The 26,378-nt window shown below is 42.0% G+C and overlaps 2 protein-coding genes across 9 annotated transcripts in view; one reads left to right on the top strand and one right to left on the bottom strand.

Moving 5' to 3' along the window:
• The window catches only part of PPME1 (protein phosphatase methylesterase 1), a 103,508-nt gene that overhangs the window by 15,319 nt on the left and 61,811 nt on the right, over positions 1-26,378 (bottom strand). For 3 of the 5 annotated variants that reach the window (XM_033405704.2, XM_033405701.2, XM_033405702.2), the window contains 5 exons: positions 26,178-26,301; positions 19,987-20,116; positions 19,042-19,086; positions 14,948-15,012; positions 14,255-14,322 (listed from right to left, as the gene is read on the bottom strand). In XM_033405704.2, the coding sequence (XP_033261595.1) occupies positions 14,255-14,322; positions 14,948-15,012; positions 19,042-19,086; positions 19,987-20,116; positions 26,178-26,301 (432 nt within the window). Of the gene's footprint in view, positions 1-8,503; positions 9,041-11,687; positions 12,913-14,254; positions 14,323-14,947; positions 15,013-19,041; positions 19,087-19,986; positions 20,117-26,177; positions 26,302-26,378 lie in introns of those variants that run through there. The other 2 variants (XM_033405703.2, XM_004279785.3) reach the window with 2 other exon arrangements.
• P4HA3 (prolyl 4-hydroxylase subunit alpha 3) overlaps positions 1-26,378 on the top strand; it is an 86,688-nt gene that overhangs the window by 40,276 nt on the left and 20,034 nt on the right. For 2 of the 4 annotated variants that reach the window (XR_007478691.1, XM_049713183.1), the window contains exon 14: positions 7,326-8,414. The exons of the other annotated variants lie outside the window; for them this stretch is intronic. Coding sequence is in view for 1 of the 2 variants with exons in the window: in XM_049713183.1 (XP_049569140.1) it covers positions 7,326-7,331 (6 nt within the window). In the remaining variant the exon portion in view is untranslated. Of the gene's footprint in view, positions 1-7,325; positions 8,415-26,378 lie in introns of those variants that run through there. 4 annotated transcript variants of the gene reach the window in all.

Here is a 26,378-nt window from a genome sequence, read left to right as displayed (position 1 = left end):
TCACATATCATTTTTTTAGATTCCACATATAAGCAATATCATGTGATATCTGTCTTTGTCTGGCTTACTTCACTTAGTATGATAATCTTTAGGTCCATCTATGGACCTAGAAAGAAACAGAAAATATGAACAGACCAATTACCAGTACCAGTACCAGTACTGAAACTGAATCAGTAATTTTAAAACTCCCAACAAACCAAAGTCCAGGACTAGATAGCTTCACAGGTGAATTCTACCAAACGTTTAGAGAAGAGTTAACACCTATCCTTCTGAAATTATTCCAAAACGTTGCAGAGGAAGAAACACTTCTGAACTCATTCTATGAGGCCACCATCACCCCGATATCAAAACCAGACAAAGAGTGGGAGGGAGACGCAAGAGGGAGCAGATATGGGAACATATGTATAGCTGATTCACTTTGTTATAAAGCAGAAACTAACACACCATTATAAAACAACTATACTCCAATAAAGATGTTAAAAAATAAATAAATAAAAAGATACTAAAAACAAACAAGCAACCAAAGATATCACAAAAAAGGAAAATTACAGGCCAGTATCACTGATGAACATCGATGCAAAAATCCTCAACGAAATGCTAGCAAACCCAACTCCAACAATACATTAAAAGGATCACACACCACGATCAAGTGGGCTTTATCACAGGATGCAAGGATTTTTCAATATCCGCAAATCAATCAGTGTGATACACCACATTAACAAATTGAAGAATAAAAACCATATGATCATCTCAATAGCTGCAGAAAGAGCTTTCGATAGAATTCAACATCCATTTATGGTAAAAACTCTCCAGAAAGTGGGCACAGAAAGAACACACCTCAACATAATAAAGGCCATATATGACAAACCCACAGCTAACATCATACTCAATGGTGAAAAGCTGAAAGCATTTCCTCTAAGATCAGGAACAAGACAAGGATGTCCATTCTCACCACTTTTATTTAACATAGCTTTGGAAGTCCTAGCCACAGCAATCAGAGAAGAAAAAGAAATAAAAGGAATCCAAATTGGAAAAGAAGAAGTAAAGAAGAAAAGAGAAGTAAAACTGTCACTGTTTTACACAGAAAATCCTAAAGACACTAACAGAAAACTACTAGAGCTCATCAATGAATTTGGTAAAGTTGCAGAAAATTAACACACAGAAATCTGTTGCATTTCCATACACTAACAACAAAATACCAGAAAGAGAAATTAAGGAAATAATCCCATTTACCATCACATCAGAAAGAATAAAACACCTAGGAATAAACCTACGTAAGGAGGCAAAAGACCTATAACTGTAAAATGCTTATTAAAGAAACTGAAGACAACACAATCAGATGGAAAGATATACCATGTTCTTGGATTGGAAGAATCAATATCGTTAAAATGACAATACTACCCAAGGCAATCTACAGATTCAATACAATCCCTGTCAAATTACCAATGGCATTTTTCAGAGAATTAGAGCAAAAAATTTTTAATTTGTATGGAAACACAAAAGTCTCTGAATAACCAAAGCAATACTGAGAAAGAAAAATGGAGCTCGAGGAATCAGGCTCCCTGACTTCAGACTATACTACAAAACTACAGTAATCAAAACAATATGGTACTGGCACAAAAACAGACGTATAGATTGATGGAAAAGCATAGAAAGCCCAGAAATAAACCCACTCACTTATGGTCAATTAATCGACAACAAAGGAGGCAAGAATATACAATGGAGAAAAGACAGTCTCTTCAATAAGTGGTGCTGGGAAAATTGGATAGCTACATGTAAAAGAATGAAATTAGAATAGTCCCTAACACCATATACAAAAATAAACTCAAAATGGCTTAAAGACTTAAACATAAGATATGACACCATAAAACTCCTAGAAGAGATCATAGGCAAAAAAATTCTCTGACATAAATCATACCAATGTTTTCTTAGATCAGTTTCCCAAGGCAATAGAAATAAAAACAAACAAATGGGACATAATCAAACTTACAAGCTTTTGCATAGCAAAGGAAACCACACACAAAACAAAAAGACAATCTATGGAATGGGAGAAAATACTTGCAAATGGTGAGACTGACAAGGGATTAATTTCCAAAATATACAAATAGCTCATACAGCTCAGTATCAAAAAAACCCCAAACAACCCAATCAAAAAATGGGCAGAAGATCTAAATAGACATTTCTCCAAAGAAGACATACAGATGGCCAACAGGCACATGAAAAGATGTTCCACATGGCTAACTATTAGAAAAATGCAAATCGAAAGTACAATGAGGTATCACCTCACACCAGTCAGAATGGCCATCATAAAAAAGTCTACAAATAATAAATGCTGGAAAAAGGAACCCTCTTACACTGCTGGTAGGAATGTAAATTGGTGCAGCCACTATGGAGGTTCCTTAAAAAACTAAAAATAGAGTTACCATATGATCCAGTGATCCTACTCCTGGGCATATATCCAGAGAAAACTCTAATTTGAAAAGATATATGCACCCCAACATTCACTGCAGCACTATTTACAATAGCCAAGACATGGAAGCAACCTAAATGTCCATCAGCAGATGAATGGATAAAGAAGATGTGGTATATATATACAATATAATATTACTCAGCCATCAAAAAGAATGTCTGTCTCCAAAGATCTTAACTAGCCCTCTGTTGTCTGAATTACATGTTATTTTGCTGTGGTTGCTTTGCTCCCATTAGCAATTATGTCTTTTGGAGACAATAATTTTTTTTTTTTTTTTTTTTTTTTTTTTTTTTTTGTGGTACACGGGCCTTTTTTGTGACCTCTCCCGTTGTGGAGCACAGGCTCCGGATGCGCAGGCTCAGCGGCCATGGCTCACGGGCCCAGCCGCTCCGTGGCATGTGGGATCTTCCCGGACCGGGGCACGAACCTGTGTCCCCTGCATCGGCAGGCGGACTCTCAACCACTGCGCCACCAGGGAAGCCCTGGAGCCAACAATTTTTGAAAGGAGTCTTCAGCCTTTTCCCGGGCATTGAAAAGATCTATCCTTTGTGTCTCTAATGCCTAATGGCTAAGAGCCCTGTCAGATGTAGGTACTGAATACACGAACAAATCACCTCAATTCCACAGATGTAAAGAGAACGCCTATTGTGTGACCAGCCCCATGCTTGGTGCCCCATGAGATTCCAATAAAATGAGGAGGTCTGCTCACTGCCCTTAAAGCAAAATTAGCACATGCCCAAATATAAGAATAGAGAATTATATATAATCAAATAGAAAGCTGTGGGCTGCTCACCCTAAGGATCACAGGAGTTGGGAGAAAGGGGAGAACCCTATGGCTGAAGTGGGATGAGAGGGCTTCCACATTGGGACCCCAGGAACACAGAAAGAGTGAGAATGTGCCTGAAGAGGGTGGGGAGCAGCTGCCACCTCACCTGTCCCCCATTCACGCACAAGGGGGCAGGGAGAGCTGTCTGGAAGGAGGAAGTGAGAGGGTGTTGATTCTGGGGGGCCCTTATCCAGCAATGCCAAGAGGAGCCAGCACAAACTGCCCTTTCATGGAACCACTCAAAGAGTCCCCTGTTCGGGGGCCTTGGTTGCTCAAGCTGGGAGAAGCCAAAGGAGAGGGGGTGAGGTGGGGACAGAGGGACATTTGCCTGCAGACTGCTGTATACTCAGAAAAACAAGGAAATCAGCTAAGGGCTGGGGGAGGAGACAAACATTTATGCCTGCTCTGTGCCGGCTATTTTATCTCACTTATCTTATTCACAACGATTATCATCCCTTTTGGCAAGAGAGGAAAGGAGGCTCAAAGAAAAGACCTCTGCTAGAAGCAGAGCCGGATTTGGAGCTAGGGAGGTCTCCCGCCATCAGCTGCTTCTAACCTCTCCTTCCTCACGTTGGGATCCCCAAAACTTCCTCCCCCTGAGGAAGTAGAGCCTGCCTCTTTCTCTTCTTCCCCTCTGCCCCATCCTCTTTATTCCCTTTCTTCATCAAGTGACCCTTCCCATCAAATGCTTGATAGGCCTGCTCCCCCTAAGGTCTGAGTGACAGGGTCCTGCTGTCCCTGCCAGGGGCATATTTGCATTTTAAGTGGATAGCCCATGGTGAAATCAAATATAATCTCAAAGGAATGAGGTGTCTTTTTGGTTAAGGATTTAAGGGCATGGATCAGATGGCTCCCCATAGATAACTACTGTCTCTCTCACCACATTTTGAGATGGGGCATAACTAAAATAATGACCATCATGCCTCCTGTCCAACTGCTTATCATCTTATGGGACCAGAGGGCGGCAGTTACTTTCCCTGGCCCAGAAAGGTGAAGTGACTTGTCCATAGTTAAACAGTGTGTCAGTGGCAGAGCCAAGACTAGAAGGCAGATTTCTGGGCTCAGAGACCCATGCCTGTCCGCTTCTTGGAACAGGAGCACAGTGGGCAGAAGATGGAATCAACCAACCCTTGATGGTGTTTTCATGGGCACAGATTTCATGTGTGGCTGTCACTCATTCATTCAATTAAGCTTTACTGATGTTGCCTCTGTGCCTGGCCCTTTGCCGGGGCTGGAGATGATGACTCTGACTGTCTATCCTTGAAGAGCTCCCAGAGAAGAAAACCCACACAATGACAATACTAGTGGAAAGGGGACACGCAACACGTTACATGTCCGGAAGGGGTATCACTACATCTCTGGTGTGATGGGCTCATGTGACACTTGATTTAGGCCTTGAATGATAAGGAGGTTCGTGTGTGTGTGTGTGTGTGTGTGTGTGTGTGTGTGTGTGTGTGTGTGTGTGTTATGGAGATGTGGGAGCTTATCTCCCTAACTCACAAGTGTATAAGAAAACTCAAAAAATCCAGACCCTTCTGATAAATCTAAAAATTTCTTTGGTCTTGAAAATTCAGACACATCATTCAGGAGAGATTTTCTCTAACTTTGTGTTCCTTAATCTGTTTCAGAAAACAGATTTTTTCCCCCTTACCATATCAAAAATTATATTAAATATTCTTTTAAAAATCACACATTGTCCCCTAGGGGATGCCATCAGCCTAGAAATTCCCACAATGCTCTCCAGGTTCTAGAGTTCTGGAATTTCTATTTTTAACTCTCTTGCAACAAAAAAGGAAATAGGAATTGTCAGTGGGCTCATCCTGGAGGAGCAAGGCAATCTATCCTGCTGCCTCTGCTCAATCAATTCTTTCTCTGGCTGCCACTGAGCCTGTTAGTCCTCTGGTGCTTGAGGCCAGAAAAAGCCATCCTCTCTATCAGCTCCCTGAGTCCCTCTGGCTCTTGGGGTTGTGGGCCTGGGGACAGGCAGGGCCAGCCTCCAGTGCCTGGACCAGCCAGCATCAGTCCACTTTACTAATTCCAGAGCCCTCTATGGGGGCTCTGCCCTGGGTCACCTCACTCACTCACTCCTACATCTAGCTGTCTTGGAATACAAAAACTACAGAAGCACAATGAAGTACCACTTCACACTTACTAGTATGGCTATAATTTTTTTTTTTTTTAAAAGGAAAAATACTAAGTGTTAGAGAGGATGTGGAGAAATTGGAACCCTCATGCATTGCTGATGTTGCAGCTGCTGTGGAAAACGGTTTGTCAGTTCCTCAAAAAGTTAAACATGGAACTACCATAGAACCCAGTAATACCTCTCTTAGATATATATCCAAAAGAACTGAGAGCAGGGACTTCAAAATAAATATTTATACACCCATGCTCACAGCAGCATTATTCACAATAGCCAAACGGTGGAAACAACCCAAGTATGTATAACAAGAGATGAATGGATAAACAAAATGTGGCATGCACATGCGATGGAATACTATTCAGCCACAAAGAGGAATGAAATTTTGATACATGATTTAACACAGATGGATCTTGAAAACATTATGCTAAGTGAAATAAACCAGACACAGAAGAACAATTATTGTATGATTCCACCTATATGAGGTACCTGGAATAGACAAACCCACAGAGACAGAAAGTAAAATAGAGTTTCCCAGGGGCTGGGGGCAGGGAGAAAGGGGGAGCTGTTGTGTGACCTTGGGCAAATCACTTTCCTTATCAGAGCTCTCATTTCCTCATCTGTAGGGTGGCACTGCTAATCTGTCTGCCTTACCCACTCCGCAGAGTTGTGAGGTCTCAAAAGGCTGTAAATGTGCTCTGTAAATGGCACATATTGTATTGTGTCAATTAATATGTTTACATTTGATTAGCCATTGATTTGTGGTATCATCATTGATCATCAGGAAAAAACTTTCTCCCCCCATTGCTCAGCTAACTACCCAGTTAACTGTTCCCTCCATCCACCTGTAAGAGGCCAGCCACTTGACGAGTCTCAGGTTCCAAGGTTTCACCTGGCTACAGGCTGGGGTTTCTAGCAAACTGCTGCGAGAGGAAGCCAGCTCTAGGAATATCGGAACCTCTTGAGTTTACATAACTTTCTAAGCCCAGGACCCAGACTGAGAATGTGTTGACTCTGGCTGCTGATGGGGCAGCCAGCTGGGGCAGGAGAAGAGTTGGCTCGAAGATTACAAACAAAACACTGTCCCTGCAGGAAAGAGTATGATTGCTGTTTGCTTTCTCTACTCCTGTTGTAGGTGCTCTTCTTGCTTTCCCCTTGTTAAAAGTTGTGACCTTTTAACTCCCCACCCCCAGTTCTGATGGCAGGCCCTTGAATCCAGCTTCAGGGTCCTTGGCACCTCACTGTCCAAATCAGTTTGTCTTGTTCATTCCATCTCTAAAATATCAAGCCTTTCTCCTTATCTCACCCTGCAGCCACTGTCTAGTTAAGTATACCTTTGCCTTTTACCTAGACTACCACTGCCTCTTTACTGCTCTCCCTGCCTCTAGTCTGGTGCCTGCCAGTCCACCTACATGGATACCAGAGTGACTTTCCTTAACTTCTGGCAACTCCCCATCTTGCCACTCAAGGCCTTTATGACCTGCCTCCTGCAGCCTCTCCTGTTACAGCTTTTACTCCAGCCATACTAATTGTACTAATCTACCAGCTGTATCAGACTGACTTTCAAGTCTCCTGGGCTTGTGTACGCTGCCCCCTCTTCCTGCAAAGTATTTCCCTTCTTTCTCCACCTCCATTTTGTGATGATGCTTCAAAGCTCAACTCAGATGCTACCTACTTTGTGAAATCATCCCTGACCTATTTCCAAAGAGGTTTACCTGTCCCTTTCCCTTTATACAATGTGGGCAGTGTTTCTATAATGGTCTCTCTAGACTATGAGCTCATTTGAAGGGTCTCATTATTTATTTATCTCTGTCTCCAGAGTCCACTGGAGGCTTGGCACAGAATAACTGCTCAGGTTTGCTTAATCAGCAAATAAATGTTCATAACTGCAGGTTTAGAAGAGGATAACACCACAAGTCATGCCCAACTCTCCTCATGCCTTTGAGTCTTCTCAATCTCAAGATTCTCCGCCCTCAACATTAGATCTGTGTCTACCCATTTGCCTACCTTCTCCGTTCGGACATTTCTCCTTGGACATTCCTTAAAGTGTGTGTCTGACAGAACGGCCCCTGGTTTGACCGAAATATGTTCCAGAAACGAAATATGTTCCTTCTGGCTTTGTAGAACTCCTTCACTCAAAGGGTCCAAGGGTCTCCTTTATTTTCTTCCTGAGTATGGAGTGCTGATCTGTAGGCTTCACAAGGATGTTGTTACATCCAGAACATAGCAGGTGCTCCTTAAAGATACGTTATGTGAACATATGAATGGTCCCTTCTCTGCTGGGGTATAGTGGACCACTCAAAGATGCTGCCATCTCCCAGCCATGTCTGTGGGCAAGTCATTTCACATCTCTGAAATTCAATTTCCTTGCCTTAGAGGAAGGAGATATGGGGATATATGTATATGTATAAATGATTCACTTTGTTACAAAGCAGAAACTAACACACCATTGTAAAGCAATTATACTCCAATAAAGATGTTTAAAAAAATTTTCCTTGCCTTTAAATTGGGTAAATACTGGACACCTACATGTAAAAGATTGAAATTAGAACATTCTCTAACACCTCAAAATGGATTAAAGACCTAATAAGATAAACTCAAAATGGATTAAAGACCTAAATGTAAGACCAGATACTATAAAACTCCTGTAGGAAAACATAGAACACTCTTTGACATAAATTACAGCAATATTTTTTTGGATCTGTCTCCTAGAGTAATGGAAATAAAAGCAAAAATAAAAAAATGGGGCTTCCCTGGTGGCACAGTGGTTAAGAATCCGCCTGCCAATGCAGGGGACATGGGTTTGATCCCTGGTCCGGGAAGATGCCACATGCCGCGGAGCAACTAAGCCTATGCGCCACAACTACTGAGCCTGCGCTCTAGAGCCTGTGAGCCACAACTGCTGAGCCTGCGTGCCGCAACTACTGAAGCCCGTGCGCAGAGAGCCCATGCTCCGCAACAAGAGAAGCCACCGCAATGAGAAGCCCACACACCTCAACGAGAGTAGCTCCTGCTCACGGCAACTATAGAAAGCCCACGCGCAGCAACAAAGACCCAACGCAGCCAAAAATAAATAAATAAATTTATTAAAAATAAAATAAAATGGGACCTAATTAAACTTAAAAGCTTTTGCACAACAAAGGAAACCATAAACAAAAGGAGAAGACAACCTATGGAATGGGGAAAATATTTGCAAACAATGCAACCGACAAGGGATTTTCAAAATATACAAACAGCTCATAGAGCTCAATATCAAAAAAACACACAACCCAATCCACAAATGGACAGAAAATCTAAATAGACATTTCTCCAAAGAAGACATACAGATGGCCAACAGGCACATGGAAAGATGCTCAAGGTCACTAACTATTCGAGAAATACAAATCAAAACTACAGTGAGGTATCACCTCACACCGGTCGCAATGGCCATCATCAAAAAGTCTACAAATAATAAATGCTGGAGAGGGTGTGGGGAAAAAGGAACCCTCTTACATTGTTGGTAGGAATGTAAATTGGTACAGCCACTATGGAAGACAGTATGGAGGTTCCTTAAAAAACTAAAAATGGAGTTACCGTATGATCCAGCGATCCACTCCTGGGCATGTATCTGGAAAAGACAAAAACTCTAATTCGAAAAGATATATGCACCCCAATGTTCACTGCAGCACTATTTACAATAGCCAAGATATGGAAGCAACCTAAATGTCCATCAGCAGATAAATGTATAAAGATGTGGGGTATATATATATATATATATATATATATATATATATATATATATATGTATATATGTATATATGTGTGTGTGTGTGTGTGTGTGTGTGTATATACAATGCAATATTACTTAGCTATAAAAAAGGAATGAAGTAATGCCATTTGCAGCAAGATGGATGGACCTAGATATTATCACATTAAGTCAGACAGACAAAGACAAATATATGATATCACTTATATGTGTAATCTAAAAAAGAAAATGATACAAATGAACTTATTTACAAGACAGAAATAGACTCACAGATATAGAAAACAAATTTATGGTTACCAAAGGGGAAAGGTGGGGGTGGGGAGGAATAAATTAGGAGTTTGGGATTAACAGATACACACTACTATATGTAAAATAGAAAACAACAAGGACCTACTGCATAGCACAGGGAACTATATTCAATATCTTGTAATAACCTATAATAGAAAAGAATCTGAAAAAGAATACATATACATGTGTGTATAACCAAGTTACTTTACTGTACACCTGAAACTAACACAATGCTGTAAATCAACTATACTTCAACTTAAAAATATAATTTATGTGAACTTAAAAATAATAATAATAAATAAACTGGGGATAATGCCCATACTTCACAAGGATACAAAGGATAAAGATGTAAGTAACTAGCACAGTATCTAATACAAAGCTCAATGAGGGCTTCCCTGGTGGCGCAGTGGTTAAGAGTCTGCCTGCCGATGCAGGGGACATGGGTTCGTGCCCCGGTCTGGGAAGATCCCACATGCCGCGGAGCGGCTAGGCCCGTGAGCCATGGCCACTGAGCCTGTGCGCCCGGAGCCTGTGCTCCGCAACGGGAGACGCCACAACAGTGAGAGGCCCAGTTACCGCAAAAAAAAAAAAAAAAAAAAAAAAAAAAAAGCTCAATGAACATTTCATTCAGTCTCCATCCATCAAGGCTGGTCATCATCCTCTTGCCAGGTATCTTCACCAAAAAGAACTCTGACCAGGGTCCCCTATATTGTCCAAGAGGCAGCGTGAAGAGGAAACAACCTAGGTTTGAATTCTGACACCACCACTTCTGAGCTATACAAATTTGGACCTAATGCCTACCTGTAAAAGGAACATAACATCACTTACCTCATAGGGTTGCCGTGAGGATTAAACAGGTATGTGTAAAGTGAATTAGCTGATGATCAACTTTGATGACTATTATGACTTGCCTGGCGAACAAAAAGTGTCTGATGTGTGTCCCTGAAAACCGTGCATTTGACTATGCTGCCCCCCTGTAGACAGAGTGCACACAGCCCAGCAAAGAGACCTTGGCCCGCTCCTTTCCCCACCCAACCCCCAAAGGGCTTGGTGAGAGGATGCAGATCACACACAAGGCACTTTTCTTCTCTGCTAGGGAGCTCATGCTTTACTCAGAAATATTTAGTGAACATCTAAACCAGAACTTCTCAGGATTAATGTGCCTGATGGAATGCAGATCAGTACCGACTCAATAGGTCTGGGGTAGGGACAAAATCTTTAACAAGCTTCCAGATGATACTGATGCTACTGGCCCACAAACCACTCTGAGTAAAGAAGGTCTTAAATATAATATGGGATTGACATGACAGGAACTATTTATTCAGTGCCTACCCTGTGCCAGTTACTGAGAGAGCCACTTAACCTTTATTAACTTGCATAGTCCTCAAGACTCTGTGGGGTAGATACTATTGATCTCCATTTTTCTGATGAGGAAACTGTAGCACAAAGAGAGAGAGTACGTAGCTATCTCATACAGCCAATAAGGGATGGGCCTTAGGTTCTAATTTAGGCAGCCTGGCTCCAAAGCCTACTAGGAAGAGGACTCCAACAGTATGTAGAGGATAACCAGGGGAGGGGCTGAGGCAAGGAAAGGAGACATCATAGAACAGAGAATGGACAGGGGTTGGTGGTAGACTGGATATGGATGTAAGAGAGGGTGCCATCTAGGGCACTTTGGCTGCCTGGTTTGGTCAAGTGGAGAGATGGTGGTATCTATCACTACTGAGTTAGGAAACGTGGGTGGAAGAACAAGTTTTAGGGGGAAGGTGAGTTCGGTTTTAGGAATGGTCAATGAGTGGCTTTTGGACATCTGGGAGATATGGAGAAGTAGATGGACCTAGAGTATCTAGGTATCTAGTAACTCTAGAAGTATCCAGAGTTCAGGAGATATCTAAGTTGTAGACAAAGTTTGGGTGTTGGCAGATTTAAAGCCCTGAGTGCCTGAGGTCATGTGGACGGTGTATAGACTGTCCTGTTCCGGGCCAAAGTCAACACAGCAAATAACTGGAAGAGATGGGACTGGAATATGGTCTCCCGGGCTGCAGTGGAAGCTGCTTCTGTCCATTCCACTGGGCATTATGGATCTGGGAAGCAGGCAGAGCATAAGATGTTGATAGGCTACAGGAAAGAGGTTTTTCTGGTGCTCTATGGTGACTAAATCCAGTGAAATGTTCCCTGCCCCCAGATCAACAGAAATAAGGACAACTCCATAAAGACCAGATAGATAAAGGTTAGGAGATTTATTTTCTTTAAACAAGATCATAAATAACAAAGAAACAAAGTAGGTCCCAGACTTCAGACCCTGCAGCAGGACAGGAATAGGAAGTTGTTGGGTTGAAAGGTGGAGGGGGCTACGCATCACCTAAGACAGTCACAGAAAAGATGGGCTGCAGGAGACTGCCCCTCCCTGCCCTTGGGAATGGCGTGCCTGGGCAGCAGGGGGAGACTGAAGTGCTGTGATGAGGCAGCTGGAAGAGGGCAAATATTGAGGATGCTGGGCTGCACTGATTCTATGAAGAGTAACATGGAAACCACAAATGGCTAAGATAAGCTGTGGGTCTAGAAAAGGCAAGCGGGCACTCTGCACACCTCCAGGGACCAATTATGAAAATGGTTCAATTTGATTCTTAAAAACAACTCCATGGGCCTTAGCCTGTGGCTTTGTGCGTGGGCTGTATTCAACCTGGGTTGCCCTGTGGCAGGTGAGGGCTCAAGAGACCCCTGGAGCAGCCTGGCCTCAGCCCAGGGCAGGTGCCCAGACATGTGGGAGTGGGACCGTGGGCCCTCCCCAGTTGGGAGGCCATGTGCTTGGACTGGCCGGGCCTGATTTTCAGGCTGGTTTCTTGTGATGCTATCCACCCCCCACCCCTGTACCTAAGGATGAGATCCTGGCCCCCCTGGGTCTTCCAAGCCTAGAATAGTAAGACGGGGATAAAAAGGTACCTGACTGGTATTTTATTTAAAAGGGAAAAATAAGGACCATCACGCACGTGGTCCATCCCATGAGGTAGGGCAGGACCATGGCAAGAACAATCTCAAGGAATGGAGGTCCCTGAGCCTGGGGAAACATATGGACGCAGGTGCATTGCCTAATGCCAGGAATAGGGGCCCAGGGTGGCAGTTCTGATGGAGGCTTCACCCTAGGCAAGGCAGGGAGGACAGGCAGGGGCTACCCCTGAACAGGGAAGGGATAGGAGCTGGGGAGCCTTAAACTGGGGAGACCAATGTTGGTCAAAGGCCCTGGAAAACAATGCTTTCGGCAGGAATACACGAAAGGGTTTGTACATCTGGGGATGCCCGTCTATAGGGAGCCGGTGTCACATGGTCGGGCAGGATGGTGAGGAGGAGACAGCGGCATCACAGTGGCCTCTGGTGCGATGTATTTACAACAGAGCTCAGTGTTGAGGGAGGGAAGGAGAGCAGGTCACTAACAGCCAGGAAACACACTGTGAAGAGTAGAAAGAGAGTGGAAAACAATGTGACCGTCACTAGCTTTCCCCCTGCTTACCCTGTCTCATCCAGGAAACCCTCCCTAATGATCACCAAGGCCTTTGTAGATCTCTCCCACCTCTTCTCAGCCCCATCCAGGGCAAGACACAGGGACTGCTCTCAGGGTACTGCCGATTTGACCACAGCTCCAAATGGGCCAGGGGCCCCAAACGCTGCTTATTAAGCGAAACTAAGTCTTTATTTTGATTCCTGGGATCCATCAATGGTCAGCTGCTTGAGGGGTGGTTTGGCATAAGGGAATCACTTGTGTGGCTCACTGTACCAGACTCCTGTCCTCATTTCCAATGCCTACCCTGCTCTGTCATCCACACCTCCTAGGCCCTGGCATTCAGAACTCCCTAATGCAGAAACCCTTTCTTTTTCTTCAACATTTTTTCTTCTTCAAACTTCCTGAGGGTGGGGAACAAGTTCCCCTAGACCATCATCAAAATCAGATAAGAGACTTCCCAACTGGCAGGTGTGACTCTTCATTAGGCCTGTGGGCTCTCTGAGGATCAGGGGCCTCCTGTAGCAAAGACTGGGAGCTCCCTGAGGTGGGGCCGGGACCGTGTGGTTTGGGTCACCATGCCTCTTTTCCTCCTCCTCCTCAACAAAGAGACCTATTATGTCTGCCTAATCACACGGAGAGCTTCCTAGGATGAGGGGCATCCTTGTTCCTCTAGACCCAGTGGTTCTCAACTGGGAATGACTTTGCCTCTCTTGAGACACTTGGTAAAATCTAGAAACATGTTTGCCTGTCACAGCTGTGTGTGTTCAGGGGTGCTACCGGCTTCTGGTACGTAAAGGCCAGGGATGTTGTTCCAACATGCTACAGTGCACAGAACAGCCCGCACCACAAAGGATTACCCAACCCAAATGTTACTAGTGCTGGGGTTGGAATCCCTGCTCCGGATCTCTACACAGCCTCAAGACCTGCCCCACCTTCCTTGGCAGCAGGGCAGGAGAAGGCATATAGAACTTCTCTGAGAGCCTGGAAAAGGACGGATTCCCATCCCAGCCTCCACAGGAAGGGGCATCTTAAAAAGAAGTATGCATCACAGTGAGGGTGGGGGACTAGGCATCATTTAATGTCAGCTAGGCAACAACTCACTGAACCAGAGCACATGGAAAGAACCAACCATGGCTTTGCAGAAACACACATGCTGGGCTCTGTGTTGAAGAGGAAGAAGAAAGGCAAGGTGACCTAAACCAGGCAGGGGTAAGGCAGAGATACCTATAACCTTGCAAATATCTTTGTTGGAGCACTGCTGGGCTCCTTAAACCTTTGTACTTCCTTACCACTGGAATCCACCGATGGGCTCTGCAAACCTGTGCCGAATCAGGAAAGTGGCAACAGCTTCAGCTACCTGGAAAAGGGAGAGATGTTCCAGGCCATGTTAAGGGTAGCAACGGTGTTCATCCTTGGAGGTCTGGTGGGCTTCTGTTGGAAGGTAAGGCTCTCTGGTGGACTCATGGGTCCTACAGTTCTGAGGAGCCTGAAATCAAAAGGACCTGGGTCCTGGCAGGGCTGGGAGACTCCTCCCCACCATTTGCCAGGGATGGGTCCAGAGAAGTCAAGAGGAATGATGTGAAGGCTTATTTATCCCCTTAGAGTTACAAAGCACTTTTTTCCTACAGGAGGAGCACATATTAATTCCTAACTGTGACTGTGGTTTAGGGAGCAGTTTCTACCCGATTATCCCTTCTACCATCTGGCTTTCGGGGGCAATGGAGAAGTAGAGCTTAAGATCTTAACCATAGAGCCCTGGGTGAAATAGCAGGGTGCCAGTAACTCCTCAGCCCATACACACAAAGCCAAGACCAGAAGCAGCTGCCAGGGAGAGGTCTGGGGAGCTGGTGGAGTCCCATCTGTGTAGGCCCCACAGCAGCTGCTGCAGGCGACACAGGCTGACTCAGAGGCTGGTTCTATCTTCTGTGAGACCCACAGTTATTCCACGTTGTCCTTTTACATTCATCAAGCACCAGACTCACCTTGTCTGGAGCGTCCTCATGGACTGCATGGCCACACTGGGGTAGGACCTGCATCTGGAACTTCCCTGGGGAAGATACAAACCAAAGCCACCTCAGGGACTAAAATGGTCCTCTCCTTACCATCTCTGCAGCCTCACAGGTCACTCCAGGAGGCCAGGACTCCCCCATCCCCTCCCTGCTAATACTCTGGACCCAATTACACCTAGCCTTTGAGGAGGATGGTAATACTTGAAATTGTAACCTTGAGCAAATCATTTTCCCTTCACTTTTTCTTTCTACACCTATTTAGTATGCATTTACTTTGGGCCAGACACATAGAAACAGTTCCTGTATACGCTACAGTCTAGTGGGAGAGCAAAACATAAAAACCAACATTTTAATGCAGCATGTAGTTCCTATGATAACACAGAGCATATGGAACTGGAAAAACACAGTATGGAACTGGAAAAACACAAGAAGAGGGGCTTTGCAATCAAATAGGGATCCAGGAAGGCTTCCCACACAGAAAAAATAACTTACACAAAGAAAGAAGGATGAAATGGTATTTGCTCCTGAAAAGAAAAACTTTGGCACGGTGCTCATGAGAGTTAACAATGAGGCTGGAGAGGTAAGCAGGGACCATACCATTAAGGGGTTTGTAGGCCATGTTAAGGACTTTGAGATTTATTATTACAATAATAAGTTACCATTTGAGTGCTTAACTATGTGCCAGACACGGTACTAGGCACTTTTTCACACTGTCCTGTAGAACACTGTAAGCTCACAACTAACGTGACAGTTATTAAGAATGAACAGAAATGACTGATAAAGCAAGATCTCTAAGGAGACTAAAGAATACGGGACCCAGAGCTCCCACAGGTAGAGAGAGCAGACTCTGAGAGCCTCAGAATAAGGGAGTAAGCTCTGGAAGTCCTTCTGGCTATCACATTCTGGGATTCTTACCCCAGTTACACAGTGCTTTAAAATCTTTTTTCAAAATACTCATCTACCCATTTTTTAAGTTGATTCTCAAATTTACCCTATAAAATTAAGCAGGACAAATACTGAAATTCTTTTTTGAGATGATGAAACCAAGGCCTTGATTAGTGAAGTGATTTGCCCAAGGCCACTTAATTAGTCAGCAGAGGAACTAAGACCATTCCCTCCAGTAAGGTCCTGCTTATGCCCCTCTTCCTGCAGTAAGCTGCCGCTGGGTGCTCCAGCCTAGTCCCCTCTCCCCTGTATCTCCTAATGTACTTCTGTTAATGCAGTTAATGGATCCAAACACAGAGCAGCTTGTGCCCCTGTTGTTCTGTAAACTAATATCTATATGCCACTGGTGCTTGCCCCCCCAGGAGTGTGTCATTTCTATAAGAACAGGGCTAATATCATTACTTGCTCTATATCCCTAATAGGGCCCAACCCAGGGCTAGATATTAAATAAGTGCTTAGTAAGTTTTGGATGAATGAACGATTGAGCAAATAACCTGATAAAACTTACAACTCAAACCTTGATGACTGGGACTGCATTTTTCACTCCTCTTTGGAAGAGTGGGTATAAGGAATCAGGGAGAGCTCACACATACTAACAATGCTGTACCCAGTACACATAAAATAACATAATCATGGGTAATCCTCACAATTATTCTATGAGGTGGGCATATTTCCAACTCCATATTATTTTATTTATTTATTTTTGTCTGCATCGGGTCTTCGTTGCTGCACGCGGGCTTTCTCTAGTTGCTGCGAGTGGAGGCTACTCTTCATTGCAGTGCGCGGGCTTCTCATTGCGGTGGCTTCTCTTGTTGCGGAGCACGGGCTCTAGGCGCGCAGGCTTCAGTAGTTGTGGCATGTGGGCTCAGCAGTTGTGGCTCGCGGGCTCAGCAGTTGTGGCTCGCGGGCTCTAGAGCACAGGCTCAGTAGTTGTAGCACACGGGCTTAGTTGCTCCACGGCATGTGAGATCTTCCAGGATCAGGGCTCGAACCCATGTCCCCTGCACTGGCAGGTGAATTCTTAACCATTGTGCCACCAGGGAAGCCCCTCCCCGCCAATCTTACAGATGAGGAACTTTAGGTTCAGAGAGCCTAAATCATTCACCTAAGTTGCACCATCAATGAGTGCTGGATTTCTAGGATTCAGTAACTAATTCAGCTGGTTTAAACAGTGCTGGGAAGGCTGTGGTTTGGAATCTGTGGTGATTTAGCCATTTCCTTTTGTTTTATGGATGTCATTACTCTCTATACATACTCATGGGATGCTTTGAAAGAGAAGGTGGTCTTGGCATAAACCTTACTGGGGAAACAGGAGGGATTTAATGAGGTATCAGGAGTGCCTCCTGGACACAATGAAGCCATCATTTATTTTACTTCACCCACATTTTCTCATTTAAACCTCACACAATTGAATTATTTCATTATCTCCATTCGATAGATGAAGAAACTCAGAATTAAGGAAGTCAGCAATCCACTCGGGCCACAAAACCAGTAAGAGTGATTCAAACCCAGGACTGTCTGCTTCCAAGGCTGGTGATCAACACTGATTCCAAATGCTATTCTAGTCAAGATTAACTGCTTTCAGATAGTATCAAGAGCTATGTCTGATTCTTCTGTGTGCCCAGCATCAAGCACAGGTCTTACACAGGTCTTTTCTTGCTTAGAAAAGGTTTGCTTAATTGAATTTACGGAAAAATGTCTAAGCTCAGAATAACCAACATCAGGACTTCCCTGGTGGCACAGTGGTTAAGAATCCGCCTGCCAATGCAAGGGACTGGGGTTTGAGCCCTGGTCCGGGAAGATCCCACATGCCGCAGAGCAACTAAGCCCATGCGCCACAACTACTGAGCCTGCACTCTAGAGCCCATGAGCCACAACAACTGAGCCCACATGCCACAACTACTGAAGCCCGCATGCCTAGAGCCCATGCTCCGCAACAAGAGAAGCCAACGAAATGAGAAGTCCATGCACCACAACGAAGAGTAGCCCTCGCTCGCCGCAACTAGAGAAAGCCCAGGTGCAGCAACAAAGACCTGACGCAGCCGAAAATAAATTAAAAAATAAAATAGAATTACCAACATCAGTGCCAAAAAAATCACATAGTCCCAGCCCATGGTCCTGCTCAAGGCCTCAGAACACTATGTAGTTGGGGGAAGGGAAGGGTATGGTATGAAGGTCTAAGGTCGGAGTTTGATAAATCATTCAGAGGCCTTTGAACAACTATTATCAAGGAAAATAGCCCCCTTCTCTGTGGAGAGCTTGAGGAGAGCTCAAGAACAGTCTGAGGGGCCCATGAGACATCCAAGTAGAGATGTCCAGCAGGTTTGATACATGGAGAGGTATGAGTCAGATGTTTAGTTTTGGGAGTTATCAGGGTATAAATGAGAGCCATGAGATTGCCCAGGGAGAGTAAGTAGAAAAGAAGGAAGGTCAAGAACAGAATCTGCTTAAGCTTGAAACCTTGGCCTTGGAGTTAGCACCTCTTCTTCCTATAACCCAAAGTTGCCAGTGACTACTGACTTCACCTTCACCAGGCCTTTCATCTGTACTAAAGCCAAAAGCTTCCATGAAATTGGTTCCACTACCTCCACAGTCATCTAGCCAATACACCTGGACCTAAGCACAACATGTCACTTTCCTACTCATTATACCTCACAATCCTTGTGAGGTTGCCATCAATTTTCTCATTTTATAGACCGAGAAAACTAAAGCTAAGGCAGGTCAAGTAACTTGCCCAAGGTCAAAAAAATTAGCAGGAAGGAAGCAATACTCAAACGCATTTCTCAGAGCCCTTGCTTTTACCACCTCATTATGCTGTCTTCTAAATAGAGTTCAACCTTTTTGTATCTGGGTTATCTTGGACCTTTCCCCTTCCTAAGAATTCAAACAATAATAAAAATACTGATCAGTATTCAGAATATCTTTCACAATATTGTATATTTTTCACAGAGTACTTTATAGTTTATAATGCCCCTTTCAAAGACACTGCCTCACTTTAATCCTTACAACTCTGAGGCATATGTGGTAGTATAATTCCCATTTTTAGATGGAAAATTTCCACATGACTCTGCCCATTTCTCTGCCCTCAGGGGACCTAGGAACATAATTTCTTCACAGCTTACCTTGCATTTGGCCAATAGTCAGATCTTTATCCAATCTATCAACACCTAGAACAAAATAAGAGAATCCATAAGTAGCTTGCTAGAAAAAAGCTGTGTGAAATAGGCTTTGCTGTTCAATAATGAAGTAAAAATTGCTAGAGTTGTAAACATGATGACATTCTCAATTCATGTTAATGCCAATCCTAACTCCCTGAGGGTATATTCTCACCACATGAAGCTTTCTAGGCTGAGGTTCCCCGTAACCACTTTGCTTGTTTAAGCTGGTTTCTGAAAATAGGGTTTTACTTTTCAAATTTCCATTATACTCAGAATATCCTTATACCACTCAAGGAGAAGGACTTGGGCTTGACCAGGTAGAGGCCAGGCCAGAATTCGGCCATCCCAGGTGGATGCTTATGCTTAGTTTGGTTTAGGGATTTGGCAAAGGGAGGAGAAAGGGCACAAATGAGTGAGGATGGTACTTCACTTTGGAAGTCGCTACCCATTTGGTAAATAGTTTTAACAAAGACATGCTGAGATGACAATATACATACACTGCTAGGGACTCAACTGTGTTCCCCCCAAATTTATATGATGAAGGCCTAATTCACAATGTGACCATATTTGGAGATATGGAAGTAATTAAGGTTAAATGAGGAAGTAATTAAGGTTAAATGCAGTCATAAGGGTAGGGCCCTCACAGGACAGGATTAGTGTCCTTATAAGAATAAACAGCAGAGAGCTAGCTTGTCCTCGCTCTCTCTGCCATGTAAGGACACAGTGAAAAGGTGGTTGTTTGCAAGTCAGTAAGAAAGCTCTTAGCAGAACTCGACCAGTCTGGAACCCTTATCTCAGACTTCCAGCCTCTAGAACTGTGGGAAAATTAATCTGTTGTTTAAGCCACCCAGTCTATTGTATTTTGTTATGGCAGCCCAAGCTGACTAATAAAAACACACACACACTTACCAGCCAGAAGCAGCAATTTCGGAATAGGACAACTAAGAAAGAGATTGGATAAGCCTCGGAACCAGCCATCCCAGTATTTTTCTGTTTTTGCCAGTTCAATTCTCCAAGTGTAAGGATGGTCTTTCTTGGTCTGGAGGAATAAGAGCAAGTTTTGAGTCTCTGAGGGCAACCCCTGGAGGAACAGGATAAAAACTAGGTCCCTGGGAAAAGGAAAGGGAAGGAAACTAGCACATATTAAGAGCTTACCATGTCCCTGACATTTTAATATACATTTAATCCTTATAACAGCCTTGTGACATAGGTTATTGTTGTAATTTCCATGTTTAGATAATCAGAAGTTTACTTTTTACTTCTATTAGTTTCAGTGAACCTAGGAAACTTTCTTAAGATCACAAACCTAGTAAATGGTAAGGCCAAGATTGAGCTTCTTATACTCATTTGGCAAAAAGAACACATCATCAGAAGAATAACTACAAAAACACATTGTAGTATGAAAAATGCTTACAATATAATATTAAGTGAAAGAAGCAGAGTACAACATGTCATCTAAGTTAGGATTACTAGTGGAAAAATATGGTATACTTTGGGAAAGAACTGGAAGGGAAAACTGAAAATATGTTGATTTGTTCATAGAACATGTTTTCTTATATTTTTATTTATGACAATGATATAATGTTCCTGCAATGGTAATTTAAAAAAGGAAAACTGACATAAATATGACAAAATGTCAATATCTGTTAAATCTCGATATAAAGTAGATGGCACAGAGTATGCACTCATCAAATACAAGCTGAACAAATAAAAGGTTCTCTATACTTCTCTGCATCAAAATTTTGAAATATTATAACTGAAATAATTAGATGACCACGTATCAACCAAAATATGAAAATCTAGAAGTGAGCATGAGACAGCATATATTGTATTAAAGATCACCACATGGTTAAGATGTTCATACTACCCAAATGATCTGCAGATTTAACACAATATCAAAATCCCAATGGCATTTTTTGCAAAAATAGAAAAATTCATCCTAAAATTCATATAGAATCTCAAGGGACCCCAAATAGCCAAAGCAATTTTAATAAAGAAGAACAAAATTGGAGGACTCATGCTCTCTAATTTCAAAATATATTACAAAGTTACAGTAATCAAAACAGCATAGTACTGATATAAAGACAAATAGAGCAATGGAATAAAAACTTCGAGAGCCCAGAAATAAACTCTCACATATACAGTCGAATGATCTTTGATAAAGATGCTGAGACTACTCAATGGAGAAAGGACACTCTTTTCAACAAATGGTGCTGGGGAAACTGGATATCCATAAGCAAAAGAATGAAGTTGGACAACATACAAAAATTAACTCAAATGGATTAAAACCTAAATATAAAAACCTACAACTGTAAAAGTTCTAGAAGAAAGTATCATGAAACTTTTCACAACATTGGACTTAGCAATGATTTCTTGGTTATGGAACCAAAAGCAGAGGCAAAAAAAGTAAAAATAGATAAATGGACTATATCAAACTTAAAAACGTTTGTGCATCAAAGAACTCAATCAATAGAGTGAAAAGGCATACCACTGAATGGGAGAAAATATCTGCAAGTCATGTATGTCATAAGGAGTTAATATCCAAAGGACATAAAAGAATTCCTGTAACTCAACAACAAAAAAATCAAATAACTTCATTTAAAAATGGGCATAGGACTTGAACAGACATTTCTCCAAAGAAGATGTACAAACAGCCAATAAGTACATGAAAAGATGTTCCAATAGCACTTATTATTAAGAGATCAGCTGCTATGAACATGGGTGTGCAAATATCTATTCAAGACCCTGCTTTCATTTCTTTTGGGTATATACCCAAAAGTGAGATTGCTGGATCATAATGTAGTTCTATTTTTAATTTTTTGAGTAACTGCCATACCATGTTTAATAGTGATTGTACCATTTTGTAATCCCACCAATAGTGCACAATGGTTCCAATTTCTCCACGTCCTTGCCAATACTTGTTATTTTGGGTTTTTTTGGCAGTAGCCACCCTAATGGGTACAAAGTGATATTTATGGTTTTGATTTGCATTTGATTTGATTTGCATTGATCATTAATGATCACAAATGCTATATGAGTCCACTTATATGAGGTATCTAAAGTATAGTGAAATTCACAGAAACAGAAAGTAGAATGGTGATTATTAGGGGTTGGGGGAAGCGGGAAAGGGGAGTTGTTGTTTAATGGGTACAGAGTTTCAGGTTTGCAAGATAAGAAAATTCTGGAAACTGGTTGCACAACAGTGTGAATATATTTAATATTACTGAACTATACACTTTAAAATGGTTAAGATGGTAAATTTTATGTTGTGTGTGTTTTTTACCACAATTTAAAAAAAAAGATCACTGGATGGGGAGTCAGGAAACTTGGATCTTCTAGATCTCACTAAACAACTCATTCTATTCTCTTCTATTAATATTTTCCAGACACAGGACACTTTGAAATGAACACTAATTGTCATTTCAACTTGGAACCTCAGCCTGTCCTACTGCATGCAGTGCTTCCCATTTATGAGTCATTTATAAGAGATCAGCTCCACAGAGACAGCATAATCTCACAAGCCGCTCCCAAATGCATACTAGATTTCATCCACAAATACAACTCAATAATAAAAAGACAAATAACCCTATTTAAAAATGGGCAAAAGATATGAAGAGATATTTCTCCAGAGAAGATACATAAATGGCCAATAAGCACATGAAAACATGCTCAACATCAACAGTCATTAGAAAAATGTAAATCAAAACCACAGATATGAGATTCCACTTCATACTAGGATGGCTATAATCAAAAAGAAAGACAGTAACAAGTGCTGGCAAGGATACAGAAAAACTGGATCCCTCATACACTGCTGCTGCGAATATGAAATGATGCAGGCACCCTGGAAAACAGAATGGCTGTTCCTCAAATGAGTTACCATCCGGCAATTCCACTCACAGGTATATACCCAAGAGAATAAAAACCTATGCCCACGCAAAAATTTGTACTTGAATGTTTATATCAGCATTATTCCTAATAGACAAAAAGTGGAAATAACCCACATGTCCATTAACTGATGAATGGATTAAAAGTGTGGTCTATCAAAGTAGTTACCAGGGGCTTCCCTGGTGGCGCAGTGGTTGAGAGTCCGCCTGCCAATGCAGGGGACACGGGTTCATGCCCCGGTCCGGGAAGATCCCACATGCCATGGAGCAGCTGGGCCCGTGAGCCATGGCTGCTGAGCCTGCGTGTCCGGAGCCTGTGCTCCGCAACGGGAGAGGCCACAACAGTGAGAGGCCCGCATACCGCAAAAAAAAAAAAAAAAAAAAAAAAGTGGTTACCAGGCCAGGGGCTGGAAGGTAGAAGAATAGATAGAAGTTGGTAAAAGGGTATAAACTTTCAATTATAAGATGAAAAAGGTCTGAGGATCTAATTAATATAAAACACAATTATAGTGACTATAGTTGACAATAACGTATTGTATAACTGAAATCTGCTAAGAGTAAACTTAAATGTCCTCAAAAACACACACAAAAAAGGTAAATCTGTGAGGTGATGGATGTGTTAACTCATTGAGGAGTATCCTTTCACAATGCATCTGTTCATCACATTGTACACTTTAAATATCTTACAATTTTAATTGGCAATTATACCTCAATAAATCTGAAAAAAAAGGTCTATCTATACAATGGAATATTATTCAGCCATAAATAGGAATGAAGTACTGATACATGCTACAACAGAATGAACCTGGAAAACATTATGCGATGGAATGGAAGTCATGGAAGATCACATACTGCATAATTCCACTTATATTAAATGCTCAGATTAGGCAAATCTGTGGAGACGGAAAGTAGATTAGTGATTGCCTAGATCTGGAAAGGATGGAGAGAAATGGAAAATGACTGCAAATGAATAAGACATTTCTTTTAAAAGTGACGAAAATGTTCTAAGATTAGATTGTTGTGATGGTTGCACAACTGTGACTGTACTAAAAATCACTGAATGGTATACTTTGGATGAGTTACCTTTCAATAAAGCAGTCCGAAAAAGAGAGATTTATGCATAAAGGAATATCTCCTGGACAAGTGAAGTTTATTCCTTTAAGGATCAAAGCTTAAATGTTTTCCCTTTCTTTTCTGTATTTTAACCATTTTGTATTAGATTCTCCCCATCCCCAGTAAAAATGTATAGCTTGTTTTCTTTTACAGAGCAGAGTGGATGCAACTGACCTCTTATGTATGCCTCAGGGTCATTTGAAACACAACTTTTTATATTGTGCTAAACAGAGATGCCCCTATGAAGCTTTGCCCGGTTTTTTGTGCTGTTGTTGTTAAGTTTAATTGGCATTATTAACATTTTCTCCATCATTTTAATTTATTTTTCCTTTGAGATATAACTGACATACAACATTGTTTAAGTTTACAGTGTACAACATGTTGATCTGATACATTTATATATTGCAATATGATTACCACCACAGTGTTACCTAACACCTCTAACATGTCATATAATTATCATTTTTTTGTGGTGGGAACAATTAAGATCTAGTGTCTTAGCAACTTTGAAGTTTATAATACAGTATTGTTGCCTATAATTACTGTGCTGTGCATCAGATCTCCAGGACTTATCTACTAGTTGCAAGAAGTTGTTGACTACTAGAGTTTCTCTGTGTCCTTCCTCAGGTGGAGACTGTTTAGCTATGCTCCTCATTGACTGATATGCCTCAGTTTGTCCTCCTAACAAAACTGCTGGAGTTCATAAAACCCCATACAATAGGCCCTATAAAAAATTATAAGGAAAAAATGAGTTGGAATTAAAAATCAGAGGATCTAGATGTGTTTTAGCACTAACATTTATATGTGACCATAAGCAAGTATCTGCATCTGAGTTGTAAAACAGTGTTAATATCTACAATGCAGAGGCAAAATGAGAACTAGAGATATTAATGTGAAGCATTCAGTATAGATCCTAGCACATAAAAGGTAAAACGTAACTGATAGTTTGTATCAGTCTCAAATCTACTAAACACTAATTGATTACCCTGAACAAATCTCTTCATCTCTGAGTCTCAGTTTCTATAATGTTAACATGTGAGAAAAGGTCTCCCCTCGTCTCACAGAGTGTTGGAGGGCAAACTGATCATGCATTATTTATAATTTTGTAAACTCCAAAGAGGTACAAAGTATTATTCATTGATCTTAAGGATGACAAGAAGATCCTCATTAAATTAAAAATACTGTTTAAAAAAAATGCACCCTCTTCCTTGCTAACACTAGCATCTCCAAATGCAAAGGAATATGTGGTATACACCAAGTATACATAAGTAAGATTAGTAACATCTTACTAATTCCCTGTCATTAGTAAGATGTTCATAATCCATCCCAGAAAGTCTATGGCTCACACTCACTCATCATTTCCCAGAAAAAGCACCCCTTCCCACTGGTGTCCTCAAATCAGTTGCTCAGCAAGTTCTCACAGAACACTCACTATGCACACAACCCTGAGCTATACGTTGAAGGAAATTCACACAGAACATCAGTTCCCGCCCTCAAAATACATAGGATATTTTTGTTGGGAGACAATTCTTATGTTATTAGAGGACACTGAATCTGCATTCTAGGGATGACTATAAGAAAACCATAATATTTTGAATGTGGCTTATGAAAATCAGTTCTATGACTTGGTCACAACTTCAGAAAAGAAAGTGCTAAGGTGTGTCCTACAGGCTCTCAGTGCTGTACTGCAGAGGGACTAATATAAACTGGGGTCAGAAAGCTTCCCCAAGGAGATACACCTTGAAAGATGGGAAGGATCTGGATAAGTTTAGGGTAGACTGGTACGAAATGGGATTTTCTCATGAGATAAATCACAGGAACAGAAGTACAGGAACAGAAGTACAGAGGTGAGAAAGGGCCTGATGAGAAAGCAGTCTGCTTGAGGGTAGGGTAGTACTGTAAGTTTTATGTTCCAATTTGTCAGAGCCATCAACAGTGCTTTATATCTTACAGTTAATCTAAGTATCTATTACGATGGTATCTTCGTCTCCTAAAATATCTAACGATGGACAAAAAGAACAATGTTACCTCCCTTTCGCACCTTACACACTTTTGAACCATTCCCTAACCCATCCTTCCAAGTGTATTCAGGCTTTCACCCACCTCCATGTCATCTTCCTTTTTCCTTTTGTTTACTGACTCACTTCTTTCTTCGTCTTCTTCTTCTTCCTCTATGATTCCTTCTACTATAGATTTGGAGCCTTCTGGACTTGTAATTCCTTCACACCTATGTTTTTTTAAAAAAAAAAGTGTTATCACACACCTCTCTTCTACACACAAATTACCTTAGAGATGCTGATATTT

This window comes from Orcinus orca, chromosome 8 (assembly GCF_937001465.1).
Source record: "Orcinus orca chromosome 8, mOrcOrc1.1, whole genome shotgun sequence".
Taxonomy (NCBI): domain Eukaryota; kingdom Metazoa; phylum Chordata; class Mammalia; order Artiodactyla; family Delphinidae; genus Orcinus; species Orcinus orca.
The sequence above is the reverse complement of the archived record's forward strand: the minus strand, read 5'-3'. Positions and strand labels throughout refer to the sequence as shown.